The sequence below is a fragment of the Emydura macquarii genome, unplaced genomic scaffold, assembly GCF_026122565.2.
Source record: "Emydura macquarii macquarii isolate MOO-44397 ecotype Brisbane River unplaced genomic scaffold, CSIRO-AGI_Emac_v2 contig_1644, whole genome shotgun sequence".
NCBI classification, from domain to species: Eukaryota; Metazoa; Chordata; order Testudines; family Chelidae; genus Emydura; species Emydura macquarii.
In genome coordinates, this window is record NW_027131781.1 from 25,999,609 (window position 1) to 26,020,182 (window position 20,574).

The 20,574-nt window shown below is 43.2% G+C and overlaps 1 protein-coding gene across 3 annotated transcripts in view; it reads left to right on the top strand.

Annotated features, from left to right (window-relative positions):
• Positions 1–527: 527 nt before the first annotated feature.
• The window catches only part of PKM (pyruvate kinase M1/2), a 40,590-nt gene continuing 20,543 nt past the window's right edge, over positions 528–20,574 (top strand). For 2 of the 3 annotated variants that reach the window (XM_067555990.1, XM_067555988.1), the window contains exons 1-3: positions 528–651; positions 12,923–13,083; positions 14,279–14,370. In XM_067555990.1, the coding sequence (XP_067412091.1) occupies positions 12,942–13,083; positions 14,279–14,370 (234 nt within the window). In that variant the 5' untranslated portion in view covers positions 528–651; positions 12,923–12,941. Of the gene's footprint in view, positions 652–1,244; positions 1,269–12,922; positions 13,084–14,278; positions 14,371–20,574 lie in introns of those variants that run through there. The other variant, XM_067555989.1, reaches the window with a different exon arrangement.

Sequence of the window (20,574 nt, forward strand, 5' to 3'; positions counted from 1 at the left end):
GGTATCTAGTCCAACCCCCTGCTTGAAGCAGGACCAACCCCAACTAAATCATCCCAGCCAGGCCTTAGGGGTATGGTAACTGGTTCCCATCCCAAACGGTGATCAGTGGGTCACCCACGCTATGGGGAGCCCCAGGCCATGGGACAGTGAGTGCAGTGTCCTAGGCTGAGCTCTCTCTTACCCCTGTGATAAGAGCTCTTGCTGCTGCTGCTGCGTGGGGTGCGACGATGTTACAGCATGGGAGGTAAGGGCTGCAGTCCCCTTAAGAGCTCCTGTTGCAAAGGGGGTAAGGGGATGCGTGGACGGCCCCTTTAAGAGATGCTACTGCTGCTTGGGGGATAATAGGGTATAATGAGTGCGGCCCCTTTAATTGCAGCCGCCGCTGCCCCTGTCACTCACGGGCTGCGTGGCGAATGCCTCGAACGCCTCCCCATTGGCCGGCTAGCCGCGTGGTGTCGAACTACCTCCACCACCGCAGCTTGTGCCTCCGCTGGTGAAAAGAGTCCGGCCGCCCCGCCTCCCCACGCGAGCGGCGGAGGGATCCGCAGGGCGGCCGGGATCGGTCGGGATCACCTTGAAGGGGCGGGGCGGAGCAGCGCAGCCGGCAGAGAAGCTGAGGCTCTCGGAGAGAACGGACGTGGGGAGGAGCAGGTAACGGGGAGCAGCGACCCCGCGGGCGGCTACTGAGGTGCAGGTGCCGCCGCTGTCCGGGGCGGAGCGGCTCCTTCCTGAGGCGCCTCCCCGGTCCCCGCGCTGAGGAGAGCGGGGGAGGGGCCCCGGGATGCCGACCCGGCCCCTGCTGGGGCCTGGGTGCCGGGCTCTGGCGAGGCCGGAGGGGCCGCACTGCCGGCGGGTCGGGGGATGCGCGGAGCGGCACCGAAACCCGCCCCTGCCTCCGGGCATCGCGCGGGCGGGTCGAACTGGCGCGCGCTGCAGCTGCCCCACATCGGGAGCACGTGGGCAGCCGCCCTGGCGCTGGAGCCTCCGCGCGCCCGCTGCCGACGGTGCCGGCCCGCTGGTGCTGCTCAGGGTGGGCCGAGGGGGGCGCGCCCGCTGCCCCGGAGAGCGCAGCACGCTCGCATCACGAGCACGGGCAGGACAAAGCGCTGCGTCACGGGGCTGGCCAGGCACCACTTCCGCTGTGCGCCCGTGCCTGCCTTAGAGCAGGCTGCCGGCATTGCCCAGGGTTTGATCGGTGCGGTTCCGGCTTGACGTCGTTCTTAAAAACCCGGCCCGTAGGAAACGCAGTGCTGCTCCTAAAGGCGCTGGTGAGACTCGAGCCTTTTCACCCTCTGTCTGCTTCAGTGTTGCAGGGACATCCGCACCAGGGGCGACGTTCACGTCGCACAAATGGTTACATGTGTAGTAGAGGAGGAAAGGACAGACTAAGACTTCTTGCAAAAATAGAAAGCTAGACAATTAAATACCTGTTAAACTTTGAGTTAAAACATCTTGAAGCTTATTCTTCCTCTTGTCCCTTCTTCCTTTGTTTGAGATACCCTCATCCTACAGTATGCTGTTAAACTAGTTAGCGCTCCTTAGGGGTCAGCCTTTGAGTGGATCTTGCATAGTACTGGTTAGCCTTGTGAGGCAGGGATCATGTTGCAGTGCATACTAAGTCTGGTCAAATGTGATCTGATTGCCAATAGAAAGGGCTGTTCCAGCTACTGCAGTCCTGTAATGATCTGCATTTTGGAACTGATGCCATTTTGTGTAGTTGCAAGGGAGGATCTCTATAAAACATACTGCTACTAAGCTAAAGCTATAAGGTCAGGGTAAAAGGATAATAGAAGTCCATCATTAGAGATGCTAGTCTATTCCAACTTTCGCTTGCACAGGCAGGACTGAAACACTAGTTTTCCCACAAATGTCCCATAAATGATGGTATCCTGTGACTATATGTGAAACAAAACTGGTCCTCCACTCAGCAGATTAGTTATGCATACAGTTGTAAAAATGGCAAAGGCTAAACCTCCCACCCCCAATGGGGTCTATTGGCCCAGCCTAGTTCTGACAGATGTGGGTAGGAGTGCAGATAGCACTGCTGTCACAACCCCTTGTGGTTGGCTGTGACACTGCGGCCTCAGAGGTGTTGATCTCATGGGCTACAGCATAGAGCTGCAGTGTATCAGGTGCTGTATAGTGTAGGAAAAGAAAGTTGGAAGAGGGTTATTGTAACCCTGGACAAATAACACTACTTAAATTGTTGCTCTAGGCTGAATTCTCCACTCTTCATCTTAATATCAGGTGTTTCGGTGGGAGATGTGTGAAAGTAAACTGAACATGCAAAAGAGGACATTAAATATACCCCAGCTAATGGCATTCTTTAAACAGGATTCCAGTGTTGGTAAATTGGAAACTATTACTCTATTGATGGATGCTGAGCTTTGTAACTATGCCTGTAAAGTAGAATTAGCTAGAATACTGTACTGTGTATTGCCTGCTTCTATACTTCCTGATTTGTTTCAGATTAATACCAAAAACTTCTGGAAAACAAATCTCGGTTTAGTTCAGATACATGCTTTTTGATACACTACCTTTAGAACCATGGCTTCAGCTAGAAATGTGTAGTTCTAACTGAAGATGGCTATCAATAACCACACTTTTTGCAGTGTAAGAGGGGAAAGAGGAGTAGTTAAACTGGGTTGATGTGGCAGTGAAGTGACTGAGCTACTAAATGGGGGAAGTGATTAAGCAAAGTATACTTATTTTTGGCTGCAGTTGCATGCAGTAGAATTTGCAGAAAGACGCTTGCGTTCAGAGTTGCGAGGTATTTCAGTTTAGTGTTTCTAAGGTGTGAGTCAGAATCAAACTGGGAGTAGGGGTTGAGTCAATGGAAAAGGCTATTCACCACCTTCCCCTCCCTTACCCAGTTGCTCTGGCAATATCCTAAATGATGCTAATTTAGTTCAGTATATGGCTCAGATTTGTTAATGATTGAGTCATCTCTTCATTGCACAGGCAAGCGAAGGCCCCTTCTGTATGTCTCCTGTTTTTTTTCCTGTGTTATGTCTGTGTAAATTATGTTCAATGGATTTTTTTGGTAGTCCTTTGTACTTCACTAAAGAATGTAAAAACCTTTGAAGCATGTTTAAATCCCTCTTTTTAGAGTCAGATTTGCATGAATGGTGCTTTGTTACTAACCAGTGAAAACTTTATTGCTGTCATCTCAGATTAATAAAAATAGAGTAGATCTTTTTAAATGATCATGTCTCTGGCATCCCAGCTACTTGAGGATGGAGCAGTGTAACCCAAAACACTGCTGTGATTGCATTACTTAACAGATTCAAAGCTCTATACAACACACTCATCCCTGAAATGGCTCCTGTAATCTGCAGCCCTATCTTTTTGTGTTACTGAAACATAGCAGAAAAATTATAACTTCATCTGACTTCAAGAATGTTAGACTTGTATCTGGTTTCCTACACCCATATATCAAGGAAAACTGAAGTGCAGTTAGCCTCTTGAAATCAAGAGCCTATAAATAGACCTAGCCACTCTCCTCCTTTCTTCCTGTTCCTCTAACCCTTCTCCCAAAATAAATTCTGAGCCATAATAGGGTTATTCAAATAATCACTCAATAGAAAATTGGAAAGGTTCTAACATGTTTTGAGAACAGAAGTGGGGGTGGAGGCATAATACATCTTGAGGGTCACATAGCTAGTTCTCACTCCCCACTCTTCTGTTGTGGCTAGATAACTGCAACAAACTCAAGTTCTTCTAGCAGAGAAGAAAACATACTGTGAAATCATAAGATACTTGGGGCTGAATGTTTTATGTCTAAAAAGACCATTCTGGATTTTCTAGAGATGAAACGTCTACAGATGCTGATGAAAACCTGGTAATAAATAAGGCAGTCAGTTTATGCTGTTGCATTGACTGTAGGGTTGAAGCAGTCTAACATAAGAATGTAGTAAGGCTACATCTATGTGCCTCCACTCCTGGGTAAAACTTAGAATTTGGATTACCTATTTAGTATATGACTAAGACCTTGCTGCTTCTGGTAGGGTAGGAAAGAGGGCCATCTTGATTATGTAAAATCCAAAGCTGAATCCATTTTGCTAAAGCTGTAGGGATGTGAGATCAGGACAAACCACGTGGGAGTCCTCTTTCCTATCCTCTGGCTTTGGACAGCTGTCTGTTCCTATTTCTAGGAGAGGCTATGTAGTCCCACCTCCTTTGGAAAAGCAGCTGAGTTTAGCTGCAGTGTGTTGTGATGGGTAGCACGTAGAAAAAAATAGGACTGCAGTAGCAGCTAACAGCCACTACTGATTGATGTGTGCAGAAATGTTTTATATGGGAGAGAAGGTGCATTCAGAACAGCACACAACTGAAGTATCTATAAATCCAGCTAGGGCTCAGATCTTCACTCTACCAATGAATCTTGCTTGTTTTCTTTTGAAAACTGTCACTTTGTTTGCTGATAGCATAGAGTGGACTCTAGGATTTTCTGAAAGTCTGTTCAACTCTAGTTGCTTTGATAGCACATACAATACAGATAAGTGTGGCTGGCATGCTATACCTGCACCAGGACCACTGGTTCTTTTTTGGATGAGTTATATGGTCTTGTTAGCATCAATCTAACTCATTAATCAAACCTGTAGTGAGCTCCATTTTAAGCTTGTCCTATGAGTTGGGCCTCAGAGGGGCAGATTGAGTTTGATCCTGTTTATCTGACAGTTAATACATTCTCATCCAGGAAAAGTGCTGATGTCACGCGAACAGCACCAGTATGGTCCTCCCACCTTACTGTTCCAATCTAGTTATTTGTGCTCTGAAAAGCAGAGAAACATTAGCATCACAAAGCTGCAGGCTGAATGCCTGTCTCTAAAGATACAGGTTTAAAGAGTCTGCAATTTGATCATAGTTGTGAAAGGTGTTCTGAATCAATTGGATGAAACAAATTGCTAGCTGGTCCTGGATAAGCCACAGTATTTGTCATGATCTCTGGAGTAATTCATCACTGAGTGCCAACCTCGGGGTAGACTGTCAAAAAGTAGGACAGACAACCCAAATTGCTAGCATGTTCTATTAGATTTCACCAACTCAGCAACAAATGTGAACTGAATCATGGAAAGAGTCTTGCCATAGAGTCAGACAGTGGCCTTGGGTACTCCAGTCTATCTTGCAACCCAGGCAAGCTGGATTTAGTGATAAATGATCACTTACACTGACGATGACAAAATATTCAGGTTGCTCCCATTACCAAGAGACCAGTCATTTAGCCAGATCAGTTGGTACCTTAGATCTCACACCAAAGACAGTGCTGGTAGCCAGTCTTATAATTATTTAAGGATTTATTAACTAGGAAAAAGAAATGAGGCTATGTCTACACTTCCTTCTGTGTTTTCATGCTGTGGGAAAGCATCTGTGAGTTAAAAATTTAGGTGAGATTAACTAAATGCAAACTTCTAGATAGTCTCAACTTCCCTTTACTACTATCTCAACAGCTGTATTATGAGAAGAGACCATGAAGACTTAATCAGGGGATTAACCAATTGGTGTGTGCTGAATGGGCTGATATATTTTTGAGGTGTGTGTTTTCACAAAATGGTCTCCCACCTTGCTGGAGAGGAGATGTTCTCTGATCCTGGATCCAATGACTTAAGTCTTGCTGGCAAGCCACAGTGTGGATTGGCATGCACTTGACTAGCTTCAAACAAGATGATTCCTCCTATTGTACTTTACTCCTGGCCTAACTGAACTTCCTTAGTTGTGGTCTTCAGAGGGGAGTGTTTGTTGCTGTATTCTTGCATGTCATTGTGCCCTAATGCCAAGGATGATTTCCCTCTTATATAAAATCAATATCTGCTTGATCTCTTACTTTTGTGTGCAGCTATATGTTTGATTTCCCTCATCCCTTGTTCCTACCTTCTACTTCTGCATCTTGAGAGTTAGCTAGCTGAGGAGTAATGTGATGGATCAAGACTAGTAGTAATGACTTGGAGAGAAGCAAAAGGACTTCCTTCTGTTGCAAGAAATTGGTCTAAGCTCTTCCAGTGCTGAATAGTGGCTGTCCTCCTGTACCCCTTCCTATCCATATTCATTCTGAACAAACACTACAGGCCAGTTCACATGGGTAAGTGCATCTTGCCAGACATGTGAGGCTAGACTTTATAATGAAATGGGGATTTACTAGTTGTGTGTCCTAATGAAATGAATCTGATTTATTCCCACTCTCGTATAAGGTGCTCATTGCCTTGAGGTAGCTATGCACATAGGCATCTGGCAAAAATTTCTGAAGTAATGTGAAATGCGAAACATATCACTCAAATCTCCAAATCTTGACCTGCAGCAGTGTTCAATGAATGCTTCACAATAAAGCATTGTAAGTACAAGTAGGAGAGCGTAAAAACATAGGGCACGATATTGCAAACTATCTACATGAATGAAAACTGTTTCTATGTTCTTGCAGGTGCTTTTCTTTCCCCTTCCAACTTCCCCACCCCAGAAAAGTCAAGGTCATAATGCAATGCCTGTAATCACTATTTCTCTGACCTTTGGGTTGCGTTGGAAAATATTGTGACAAACAGGATTCTGACTTCAAATGAAACTCTTCTTTTAAAAAGCAGTAATATTTCACACTCATTATGTGGTGAGAATACAAAAACTTAAATTAGAGTAGTTTGCAAATGACTCTTAGGGTTTTTCCATGAGGTGCTGGCTGCATTTAAAAAAAAAAACCTTTTTTGGAAAAGCTTGTGACTCATTATAGCCTGGTAGCTGCTGGACTGTTAGTTTCCATCTGAATGGCTCATCCCTTGTACAGAACAAATTGAGGAGATGAGATGCTTCATATTGTTTCCAAAAGTGTCTTGCATTTAAATGGTGCATGCTGCATATTTTGACTTATTGGTGTCAGTGGGCATGGGGAGAATTTATATTGCTACAGTTCCTTCTCATTCATTTAGGAGAATCTGCATTATACTGCTCTCTAATGCGTTTAGCGAAGACTATACAAGGTGCTACTAAATAACAAAGGTTTTGCCTGAACTCTTCTGAGGTTTGCAACTGAAATCTAGGATATAATGGCTGGATATGAGGGATGACACTTGAGAATGAACTAACGTTAACCCAGCTGAGTCTTAACTGCTCCCCTTCTGCAAAATCAAGTTTTTTTTCTTAGTAAGATCTAAGAATTGTGGCTCCCTTCCCTCTCCTCCCTCCCCTCTCCCCCCCCCCCCCCCCCCCCCCCCCCAAGTTATTTCCTATTCTCAAGTTGGGCCAACCAGTAGAAAATAACTCAATTCAAACTTTCTTCAGAGGACCAGACACAGCCTAATCTGTTGCGGGATCTGGAAGTCTGACATCTGGTGTTCATGGGTGAAATCCATCTTTCCAGGAAACCACTTTAATATTCAGTTAGAAAACTCTTGCATAAGAGTGGGGAGAAAGTAGTTGATATGAAAGAGCTGTACTATCTCTTCACACTGCTGAGAAACATTAAGGTACATGACTGTTCCAGCGTACATTGCTTAATATAACTTTGCCATGCTTCTCATATGGGTAGATTTTCTTGTACCTTCATTCTACCTCAGTGAGTCAGCACCTTCAAGTGGTGCTGGAGAAGAGAATACTTGCCAAAGTACCCTGAGGTTTTCAGAAGCCTCATAATGAGTATGCTGTGAGTCAGAGCTGCCTTGCGAGAGAAACTGCACGTACATGCAGAGAAATTGGAAGGCCTGACTGGCAATGGTGGATAAGGGAGGAGCTAAGCTTCCTGAATGAAGCCTCTTAAATAGCATGTGCTCTCCTGTAACATCAATGCTTAACATGTGGTAGTAGGATCATAAGGTACATCTCTTCTGTGAAGGGCTGTAGGTGTCATTATAGTGCCAATTTCAAAGTTACATTTTATTTCGATATTATCCAAACTTTTAATATCTGACAGTTGGGACTCTAAATCTCAGCCTCAATGTCTGACAAAGCTGAATGCCCTGGTATAGCTTATAGGTACAACTAACACTGTCATTTGATTATTGCTCTGACTTTAACAAGCCATATTATGCTAAGTACTGGTTTTACAGTGAGTTTTGCCAGCTCTTTCCCAATGTGCCTGGTGTCAGGTAAGTCTGGATGCTGCTATAAATGCCAGTGAGATGGGGAAGTTGGGAATGTGTGTAGTCTTAGGCCTTGTCTACACTACAGAGTTTTATTGACACAAATTATGCTAGCATAGAGCCACCACTGTAATTAAATTGCAGTTGTATGTCCTCACTATGCTCCTTAGATCAGTGGAGTGCATTCACACTACCAGCTCCTGTATTGTCAGCTACCCACAGTGCACTGCTCCCTCTATCTCACTCTGCAACTGCACGCAGGGTGCTTTGGGAAGGGTTTGCAATGCCTCATGGGGCAGGCACAGCATCACATGATGGCTTCTGAATCCCATTGTTCCATGGGCATCCTACTAGATTGACAGGGCAGTTGAAATGTGGCTATAGGCTAAACTGACGTTGCTGAACACAAACACCAGAAGCCCACAGAAGTGTGTGTGAGAGACTGTCCTCCCTCCCTGGCTCCGCACAGAACATTAGGAGTCTTTCCCCTCTTCATCCCCCCGTAGCAGCCCATCCTGCCTGCTGTAGGAGAGCAGGATTGATTCCCTTGGAGTTCTCACACAACCTCATTTCCCCACAGATCCAGGAAAATGATCCACACACTCCCCCATAGTCCAGGCAGGAGGGCATTTGCTGCCAGGAGCCGGCATTCTCAGCTGGGCAGTAAGCGTGCTCAGCATGGAGAGCTGACAATTTCAAAACTTCCTGGGGCTTTGAAAAGGGACAGGCACCTGCCTGTGCAGCTGGAATGCAGGGTAGGGTGGCAGAGATCAATACACTGAACAGAGCAATCGGGGTGGGCATTGTGGGATAGCTCCAGAAGCCCAGTTACAGCACACACTGTCTACACTGATGCTTTATCACTCAGTTTATTTTGTTGCCAAATACAGGGGAATTTTGCCCTCAGGGGCAGCATTGTAGTGTGCACACCACCACTGTTGTCTCAAAAAGCTGACTTTTGTCAACGAAACTCCATAGTGTAGACCAGCCCTTAGCAATTTTAATAGAGGTAGTGGTTCAGAATAATCTCTGAATTCAGATACACACAAGCATTATGTGAAGCACTTTAGTCTCAAATTCAGCAATATTGTTCTGGCTCTGCAGGAGTTAATACTGTAGTCAAAATTCAGTGACAGGCCTGTCTTATGCAGAAAGTCAGACTAAATTATCATAATGGGCTTCTTTGGTTGAGCATGCTACACGCAGCTTGGTTTTTTTTTTGTCTGTATGTAATGCAATAACACTGGAACACTGCATCCAACCAATTCCAACGTTTCAGGGACTGTTCTTGGCATCAATGGCCAGAACTCTTGGCTTTTTAGACGTAAAATGGGGAGCACTGGGAATGCCTGCTATTTTTCAGCAAAGCCAAAAGCACCTCTGCAATAGTGTATCGATCAAACTGGTTGATGGTACCTACTAATGCCTTCTAACGTAACAATACTCCTGTTCCTCCTCCCAATAGTTTGATATGTTCACACACTGAATGACTATGTCCCAGACAAAAATGGTGGGGGAATGGGGCAACCTGCTATTGGCGTAGGCACACAAATCCCCTGGAATAGGAGCTGAGTAGATGGAGAATGGGGGACCCTGGTGTTACGGGATAAGTAGGAGGCACATGGCCACTGTCAAGGAGGAAGATTGAGGGGAGTTACAGGAAGTCCCTGCCAGAGAGGAAGATGGGAGAATGGCACTCAGGAGCTCCTGGGCTGGAAGGTAGGGAGTCCCTGGTATCTGCAGTAAGTTCAGCCTACAGAAGCTATGATGTGTGAGCCCCACAGACTGTGGATCTTATAAAACAAAGTGGCTAAATATGTTGTCAGACTGCATTCCAAAAGGGCTACTTATCTAGGTGAAGGTGGCAGATTACTCAAATTATATCTAGTACCATGCTGCAGTGCTTTTTTTGTCTTAAGTGTATATTGTGTTTCATAGATTCAAGGCCTGAAGGGACCATTGTGATCATCTAGTCTGACTTCCTGTATAACAGGCCAGAGGACTTCCCCAAATAATTCCTAGAGCAGATCGTCTAAAAACCTTCAATTTTTATTTAAAAATTGTCAGTGATGGAGAATCCACCACAACCCTTAATAAATGGTTTTGACAGCTAATTATTTGGATTTTTCTATCTGAATTTTTGAGCTTCAGCTTCTAGCCATTAGACCATATTGTACCTTTTTTGCTAGATTAGAGCCTATTTGTTCCCCATGTAGGTACTTATAGACTGTAATCAAGTCACCCCTTCACTTTCTCTTTATTAAGCTAAATAAATTGGACTCTTAGAGTTTATTGCTATATGACATGTTTCTAATCTTTTAACCGTTCTCTTGGCTCTTCTCTGAACCTTCTTCAATTATCAACATTCTTCTTGAATTGTGTGCTCCAGAACTGGATGCAATATTCCAGCAGCAATCACACTAGTGCCTAATTGAGAGGTAAAATAACCTTTCTAATCCTACTTGAGATTCTTTTCGTTTATGCGTCCCAGAATCTCACTTGCTCTTGACCATGACTTCTCACTGGGAGGGGGAGCTCATGTTCAGCTGATTATCCACAATGGCCCCCCAATTTTTTTTTGAATCACTGCTTTGCATTCTTTGTTTCTAGATGCATTGCACTTAATTTTAGCTGTAGTAAAATGCGTACTGTTTGCTTGCATCTGGTCTACCAAGTGATTCAGTTCGCTCTGAGTCAGTGACTTGCCCTCTTCCTTATTTATCACTCCTCCAGTTCTTGTCATTCACAAACCTTATCAGTGATATTGTTGGCTTCCAGGCCATTGATAAAAATGTTAAATGGCATAAGGGCAAGAACTGATCCCTGCAAGAGGACCCCAATAGAAATACACCTGCTTGATGACTGATTATTCCCCTCTTACAATTACATTTTGAGGCCAGTCAGCCAGTTTTTTGCCCATTTAAATGTGTGCCATGTTAACTCTGCTCTTCTTTTTAATCAAAATGTCCTAATAGGAATTTGATTAGCTGCGTATTAAACCAATGGGGGAGGGGAGGCTGGAGGGGAGATATTAAAAGAGCTGAAGACCATTTCAGCTGGAAATATCTATTGGCAGGCGAAGTGAAGTTGCTCAGTTCAGTGCCTTCACTGGCACCTTTCATGCAGCTTGGCTCCAACATAAAGTCGAAGTATTGCTTTCATGCTTACCTTTTGCAGCTTGAGGCAGTAAACCGAACTTTTGCTTTGGACCAACCAGACTAAGGCTGGTCTCTCAGACCTGTCTGATTAGGACCCAAGGGACAGCAATTTAAACACTTTGTGTCTCAGTTGGTGTTACAGAAAGGATTTTATCTGTTCTGGGATTACTAATGTCCATATAGACACCCTCCTCCCCACCCCCAAAATTGAGGTGGGTGTAACTTACTATTCTAGACCCAAACAATAGATGAAAATCGGGCAACTTATCGGATTTCATAGTGTAATTCTGTCTGCTTGAGTTTCACAGTGCTACTCTAATGGTCAGGTAGTGTCTCCTTCAGGCACTCTCTCTGTTTGAAGGTGTTTTATGGCACTAGCCTTCATTTGTATGAGGGGGAAAGTTTTGCATAGGTTCTCTGCATGGTGCAGTATTTATTAAACATAAGCCTATTTAGCTGTTCAGGCTTAATGGGTTGGTTTTAACTTTCCACAGGATTAATCCATAATGTTGATTAGGCACTTGGGTGTACAAGAGACCTCCAGCTCAAAAATAAACCTTTTAACTTGGACCTTGATGTATAACTTACCTGTAACAAAACTTTGGCATAGTAGTAATGTTCACTGTGATATAGCTACTACACAGTCTGTTACTTGAGGGCAGAGAGAGGAAACAGGTTGGGGGGGGGGGGTAAGGATGAGGGAGCAGCACAAATTATGGATGTATTTTGGACCAAGTGTAGGAAAACTACATCAGTGGTCAGTCTTACTGTTGCCTGAATCCTCAAACTGGTCACAACTGCAGGAAGTGTTCCTACGCTTAGTCCCAAGTGTAAGCATTCCTAGAATTCTGCACTGCGGGTGACAACACCTATGATTGTGCTTGGTAGCACACTTCCTGTGGCGCCAGCAGCTGGCCAAAACTGAGGATCTCAATGTGATGGTGTTGCAACAGCCCATGTATGCTGAGTTATCTATTGCTGCAGGGATACTTTTTTTGAACAAAAGGGCTATAGGTAAAGAGCTATCAGAAGGGGAGGAAAAATGCTCAGTTTATTGGCTTATCAGCAGCAAGTCATCCATTGAACTTGTGGATGAGACACTAGTAGCTTTTATGGTTGTTGCCTCGGCAGTAGTGAACAACTTGCCAATCTGTTTCTGAACTCATTAAGATGTAAAACAAATGGCTGTCCACCCCTGACTATAGAAATGCATTCTAAATTTGTTACTGCTATCTTAATTCTTTTCTCTCTCTCAAAAAACAAAAAAAAACCTGAAGATGTTACATAATGTCTGTGAATTCATACACTTGTCAGTTAGAAATACCCTCTAAAATCACTACAAGGAGACACTACAAGCTAGTTGTAGAAGACATTAGTATTTCACTTCATAGTATCCACCTCCCAGCAATTTTTCAGGCACTCTTCCCAATCTTTTGTTTCTAGTATTAGCACTTCACACCAATAGTTTGATTCCATAACTATCAGCATCAATCTACTAAGATTAACTAAGAAATGATGTAAAAATGGAATGTATACAACTTAAATACAATAGGCTGATAGCTAAATACTCATGTCGAGTTGCTTATTGAAATTATTTTTAAATCTCAGCCAACTCAATTTTCAGTATACTAGGGTCAGACTTATTAAACATATGGGGTTATTTAGATTTATGTGCTAGTCTAAAATAACTTTCCTCTCTCCTAGGTAAAAAATCCTAGCAATCATGTCTAAGCACCACGACGCTTTCATCCAGACCCAACAGCTACATGCTGCCATGGCAGACACTTTCCTGGAGCACATGTGCCGCCTGGACATTGATTCTGAGCCGATCACAGCACGAAACACCGGCATTATCTGCACTATTGGTAGGTGGCTCTTAACATGTTGCGGGGAAGAGGGGGAATTGCAGCTATTTCCTAATAATATAAAATTAAGAACAGACCAAAGACTTCAGAGTTCTCTAAGATCTGTAGAGTGAATCATGGCAAAGATGCAAATATTTAACTTCACTCTCTCTAAAATGGGGAGCAAGGGTGAATTTATGGTTATTAAACCATATCCTTTTCTCAAATCTTTGACTCCTGGCTTCAGAAGTAAGAGAGCCTATCCATTACTACAAAATATAAAATTGTGATTAGCCACTAACCACAACCCTCTACGTTGGAGACTGAAGCAGAAGTAAACTCTTGCTCTGGGCCCCCATCTTCCCCATCCACAATGATGGTTAAAGTAGCTTGCATTACAAACTTGTGCACAAAGTAAGAGATGGATAGGAGTAGCTTCTGTTGATGGCAGAGAATTGTCTGTCTCAGGCTATGTCTACACTACCACTTATGTCAGTATAACTTATATCGCTCAGGGATGTGAACAAGCCACCTTGCTGAGCGACATAAATTGCACCTAACTTAGTGCTGGTGTCGACAGCACTATGTCTGTGGAGAGTTTCTTCTCTTCACTAGAGAGCTTGCAGCTGCATCAGTGCAGCTGTGCTGCTATAAGCTCTCTAGTTTAGCCATAGCTTTAGTGTGCAGCTAGGGAATTGACCTCTAGAAGTCTGAATCTGTTACAAAGTAAAATGCTTTCCAATTAAGACTATTCCAGCTATTGCAGCCAGTTTTCTTTGCATCACTATCCCTCTTTCCCCCATGAGAGCCAAACTGGCAGACCGAAAATGCAGTAGTAAAGATCTAGTGTAATGCTATATGCAGCAGACTTGGGTGTAATATAAAGCCACGGTTGAAGGAATCCTTTTGATACTTGGGAATTGCATTTGTATGTTACAAGAGCCCTTAGTTGCAGTCAGATGAGGAGACATCTGCAAAGACTACCTTAGAGCTAGTTTGAGGGCATGTATGCAATTTCCAGAAGTCCAGCTAGAGGGGAGACATTGCTTCATAGATATTCAAGTTCAGTGTCTACGAGCATATGCGGTTCACCTCTTCCTACTTTGTGAAATAGCAAAACCAGAAACTGTTCTAGGTTTGTATCTTTGCTTTTAAACGTCTGTAACAATTTACTCAATTGATAGTAAAACAGTGGTTCCTTCTGTCAACCTTCTAGGCCCAGCCTCCCGCTCAGTGGAAACGCTGAAAGAAATGATTAAATCTGGAATGAATGTTGCCCGTCTCAACTTCTCTCATGGAACTCATGAGGTAAGGGCAGAGAATGTCTCAGTAAATGTTGGTCTTACTCAGCAATAGTGGTTTCATAGGGCAAGGTACATGGACCAAAGTGAATGTGCTGCTTCACGCTTCCAGCCTTAGGCGGTGGGAAGATGATACTTAATCACAAACAATGCATTCTTCCAAAAGACAAATGAACATCTATATCCAAGTGTGTGCAAGATCCTTTGACATTTGGTATGGTGTCTTGCCATCAGTAATTTTAGAGTCAAAAGAGGCCTCGCTAAGCAAAAGAACAAAATTAGGGTGATCTTTTCCTATCTTCACTACACATGAGCGTACGTTTCCAGTTAAACATAACTACTAAATCTCTGATTCTTCCCCAGCTTCTATTATAAAGCACCAGTGTATCATGAGGGGTTTATTCTTATGCTCAATTTTTTTACTTAAGAAAGAAGGTGCTTTAAATATGCAGGCGGATGAGATCCCTGCTCTAAAGAATTTTCTAGCCAAATTGAATAAACCTATTTCAACTGCAATATTTTCTAATAGGCATAAATTAAAGCCACTAGGAAAGCATGAATGTGTATATAAGCAAACTTTCTTGCAATCCCTTAAGTGTCTTAGCAAATGCTAGCCTGTAAGACCTTTGGAAAAGGTTTTCTGTTTGCTGAAGAGTCTGGATTTCATTACTCTGCTAAGGTTGCTGCCAGTACCTGACACAGCTGTGATACAGGTGACCAGCTTCAAGATCCTTGAAGCATGGCCTCTGCCTTTTGGTTGTTGATGGCTTTTAAGAGTAGTCTTAATTCAAAAAAACCTAAATCATTTTGACTCATTTTACAATATACCCTTTAAATCCTTTAGATTGAAAGGTTCAGTAGGACCTCCCCGCTCCCCCCCCCCCCGCCCCCCCCCCCCCCCCAAAAAAAAACCCAACAAAAACCAACCCAGAATGTACTGAGTGATCATGACAGTGACTAGAGCCAGATGCTTCAGAGGGAATGAACAACAGGCAACCATTGAGTGATCATCCCTTGTTGTCCACTCCCAGCTTCTGGCATTCAGAAGGCTTGGACACAAGAGCATGGGATGGCATCCTTGATCAATGTGGTTAGTAGCCATTGATGCACCTATCTATGAATTTACCTATTCTTTTTTAACCCAGTTATAGTTTTGGCCTTCACAATATCCCCAGCAAAGAATTCCACAGGTTGACTGCCTTGTGTGAAGTACTTCCTCTTATCTGTTTCTAAATCTGCTTCCTGTTAATTTCTTTAGGTGACCCCTGGTTCTGTTGCCTTAAGGAGTAAATAACACTTTCTCTACACCATTCATGATTTTTACAGGCCTCTATCATAGCCCCTTAGTTGTCTCTTTTCCAAGCTGAAAATTCCCAGTCTTCTTACTCTCTCCTCATGTGGAAACTGTCCATACCCCTAATCATTTTTGTTGCCCTTCTCTGTATCTTTCAATTCTAATTTTTTTTTTTTTAGATGGGGGTGACCAGAACTGCATGCAGTATTCAAGGTGTGGGTATGCCATGAATTTATATAATGGCATTATCCTGTTATCTTATCTAGCCCTTTCCTAGTGGTTCCTAACATTCTCTTGGCTTTTTTTGATTGCTGAGTTCTGATAACTTGACTACTTCTGAGTCCGAATATGGGACTGCTGAAGTGGAATGAAGTTCCGTTTTGTCTCGGCCATTTGTTAGCTGAATACAATTCACATGTTAATAGCGAACACTGATTTACTACTACAGAAATAAGTGCTATTCAACTTGTGCTTTTTGTCTTGTGCTGTGCAGGTAGCTGACTAGTGCAATTCCCTGTCTCAGAAGCAAACTCTTAGCTACTTCAAATAAGTCCTGGGTCTCTGTTGCTTGGCTCACTGGTTTGCAGAGTTATGTTCCCTGACTGCTGTGGAGATAGTGCTCTGGCATTTGAAAGCACTGTTAGATTTATGCAAGGAATAAGGTCATAATAAATGCAAACCATTTGTTGTGGCAGGTGAGCCCCCTCAGAGTTTCTATAAATAGACTAGATTCCTTGGTGTGACCTGAGATGTGGAAATGATCCCCTTCCCAAATATGGCTTCCCTACAGTGCTGTCCAGGGCCTCTGTATTGGCTGTCCTTTAGCCTTCAAAATGTCAGGGGCTGTAGTTTGGGTGGCAGCTATAGGTAGTTTCAGTAGGACAGACAGTAAGCACCTCAGGCTGTGTAACAACTTGACCTCTCACCCTCCCCTAACCTTTAAAGGGCATTAAAATGAATGCAAACACTGCAGAAACCACAAACTTGCTGATCTTTAATGTTATGGATTACAAGGTACACCTAAGAAAACTGAAAAAATCTAACCATTAGAGTAGTCAATGGCTGGACTACAGCTCCTCAAAAGCTGCTCATGTGTATGACAAGTGCAGTGTTCCTTCACTTTGTTTTCTTCTTTTATAATCTCAGCACTTTCAACAGTGTCTGTCCCTTGGGAATGCTCTGGTCCTAACTTGGATGTATAGGATAATGTAGAGATTCCAATCTTGCGTATAGCAAATCTTATTGACACCCTCAGGCCACAACGGGCTGTTCAACTTTTAATGCCTCCCCACATCAATCCTTTAGCTGTGTCAGGGACTCTTCCACTTAATGGTGCCAAAATTATCGGGAATATTCACTGATTTTGTATACCTCTTTTCCTGTGCCAACTTGACACCTTATGTGTGATTTGAGTTCCTCCCAAAACCTGAGGTTCACAAGGCTTATACTCCTGAAAACTTGGTTTTAAACTCTCTAAGGAGAATGCTGCCTTCTAAATTTGCCTACATTCCTACATCTAGTCTAAAAACTGAGGCTACTTTCCTGGCACTTTCATTGCATCTTCTGCAGACTTGTTTCAAGGCATATGTTTCTATTTTAGTTCTTATTTCATCTGGAAGCCATTGACCTTTGCATGAATACTTAATAACCTTTTGCTTTCTCCATGCTTGTCTACCATATCTATTTCAGGATGAAATGTCTCACCCTTCCCAACTTGCATCACTTTTCTTATCTGCTTGTTTGTGCAAGAGGAACAGAAGCTGTCACAAAGTGCAAGAAACTGTAACCATACTAGTGGCTGTAACAAAAATGAATAGACCAAAAATCAGATCCCAATTTTACTAAACCACAGACTGCAGAAGCATGATGGTTAAAGTCTAAAATTTAACTGGATGTTGAATAGACTTCTTCTAGCAGCTTCCAATAAAAGCCACTACTGGAGCGTGGAACTTCATGTAAACTTGATAGAAACATCTCTTTTTTTGTAACAGTGATCAAATGAGTTGACTTCTGCCAACTCAAGTTGTCCACCACTTTCAGTTAACAAACTCCTTTCCTTCTAGCTCTTAAGGTTAAAGTCAAACTAAAATAATGCAATATAGGGTCTCCCTGGGGAAGGGTGCATGTGTTAAGATTGTAAAAATTCCAAATTGTCCCAATAGTCAAAGTGGGATGAGACAGATGCATGGCCTATGTGTTTGTGGACTAAATTACTGTAAAACACCTCATCTTGGATAAAACAATGAGGCATGAGCTATGCCAGTCATGACTTTCATTTCTTGATCATGAAACTAAATCAGTCTTCTACCCATGGAACCCGTTATTTTGGTGTATATGTGAATGGCATGGGGCACCAGAGTGCATAGCTAGTGTGAGCAATAATTCCTTCTCCTGTCTAGTAGTGTTACTTTTGTACCTATCCATAATGGGATTTCCAGTTCTCTGTTTAAGGGCATTGTAGCATCGTATAAAATGCCGCCTGCCTTCAGATCAGTGATTCTATAAACTTGTAGATATTTGTGAATTCTCATGAGAGGCTTATAAGATCCTGAGGTGTTAAAACCTGGAAAGATGCTGAACTGTCTGTACATGAGACTTGCTACAAACTAGAACTAATGAGCAAATGCATTTAACCTGTCCCTTGCTGCCTAATAAATTCCTCCTTTATGTGGAAAGGAGACACTAGACTCCTAGTTAATCTATCGATTTTTTTTCTAGTTCAAGCATAGTCTGTCAGATTACAGCTGGAAAGAAGGTACTCAATCTTGAACAGCTGTCTGTCAGGGTTTACATAACCTTGATCATGAAAAGCTTTCCAGTGTTGCTGTTTGGCCAGGCTGAGCAAACAGTTCTTTATATTGATCATCTGTGGAGTGAATGTCACTTGAGATAGTGACCTGGACTGATGCTGAAGGTCATGTTAAAGAAGTTTTTTTTCTTGTATGAAGTGTACACATGGATAATTAACTGGATTGCATTTCTACAATATAACTGAGGCCAAGAGCTTAGTAGGATATGAAAAACAGATACTTATGTGGAGAAAGGCACTCAGTTAAATAGGACAGGATACATTTTTCATAGGGGTATAAGCCTGAGGCTTATGGAACAAACTTTGCCATAGACCAATTTTCTATTGAAGGTGCAAGAAATCCTGTATCTGTAGCATCTTGTATTGGACACTTGAATGTCTTGGGACTCCTAGTTTGGCAGTTCCTGAGATGGTGCACTTGTTTAGTTATTCCTGACCATTTCAACCATCCCCAGAAGTAGCTCTGTAGCGAATGGACTGGCCAAGTATTTTATGGCTTCATATCTAGCTGTTGAGAAGGGGATGTGACTTTTATGTGCAGTTACCACAACTGTGTACACAAGCACGGATTATGTATGCAAGTAAATCATTCTGGAAATCTGGGCCTAGTGTATAACCTCTGTCGGCAGCTGAAGATATAACTTAGGGTGAGGTATCAAATTGAGCAAATCTCCTAGACCTTAGCTCTCTTTTTTTGAATAGGGGATGTGTTGCACATCAGGTAAGGTACACTGAAAGCTGTTGCTGCTTTAATAGCAGTTACTTAACTGGACTTTGAAAAGTCTCTGTCCATGAATATCACATTCAAAGGGAAGCGCACATCATTCTAATTTGAAAATCCTGTCAACAGCTGAGCAACAAGATGGGCTCCCTAAATTACCCCTCTTAGGGTCTAAAAACAGTAGACTGTCCAGGAAACAAGTTAATGTAGGCCTAGATAGGTCAAACTCACTGCTGTATTTGGATCCCAGCACTTTAAGTTCCTATTTGGTTTGGGTAGACCTCAGGCAAAGTCTCCTTTGGCTTCTAGATTCATTCCCTGAGCACAGAGTCTGTTAGACACCCCTACTCAGAAGTAGGATCCTGCAGGCCACTGCCCTAGGCCACAAGGCCCCCCAGTAGTTTAAGCACACCCTCCCCATAGCTTCACCCTTGTTGAACCTTTCAGGGACACACGATAGTTGAAGCAAATGGATATTTTTTTAAAAAAGGTATTTCTAAAACAATCATTCATTCTTGGTTTTAAACAGAACAAAACATACAGATCTGTGCAAAACAATAAAATACCTGCATGCAATTCTTTGCCTCAGTCTCCACCACTTACGTGCTATCTGGGATTTGGGCAGTGTTCTTTCAGGATTCAGAGTCCCCTAGCTTATGGCTTCTACAGAATGTGGAGTCTCCTCTCTGATCCTGGTAGCCAACTTCCTTCAGCTGGTCTCTTAGGCCTGGTCTATGCTGCTGGAGTCATCAACAGGAGATATGCAAGCTATGTACTGTAACTTGCATATCTTCCGTCAACCTACTAATGTTCCCTTACTGTGGCGTCTCCACTCCACTGAGTCGACCGAAAATGCCTTCCGGTTGACACAGTGTTACTCTTTTCTGGGGGCGGGGAGTGGATTTACTGCATCGGCCGTAGAGCACTTCTGGGATTGACTGTGTGGGTCTCCATTGCCTGCTCAAGCAATCCTGCTGCATCAATCCCCACAGCCACCAGCAGTGTAGACATACCCCTCATCAAAAGGTTCCCTCTCCTTCCAAATGCATACCACTTTGTTCCCTCTTCCTCTCAGGTTTTAAACATTAACATCTTGGTTCTTTGGTCCCTCCCCCATCTCCTAGATCTTCCATTCCTTCAAGCCCTCCCCCACTTGAAGAAAGCTTGGGGTGGAACTTGTTTCACTCAGATTGTGCCTAGCCCATTATGCTACTAGATGCAGCCTATTCAGTTATTAGTCTTTAACAACTGTCCTAGCCATTGGCAGACAAGCAGGTACCACTCCTCAGCTCATTAGCACAAGATTCTCTGGAAAGAAGTTAATTCCTTCAGACCAAGTAGGACAAGCATGAATGGGGTAAACAGAGTTGTACAGAAACATCCCACA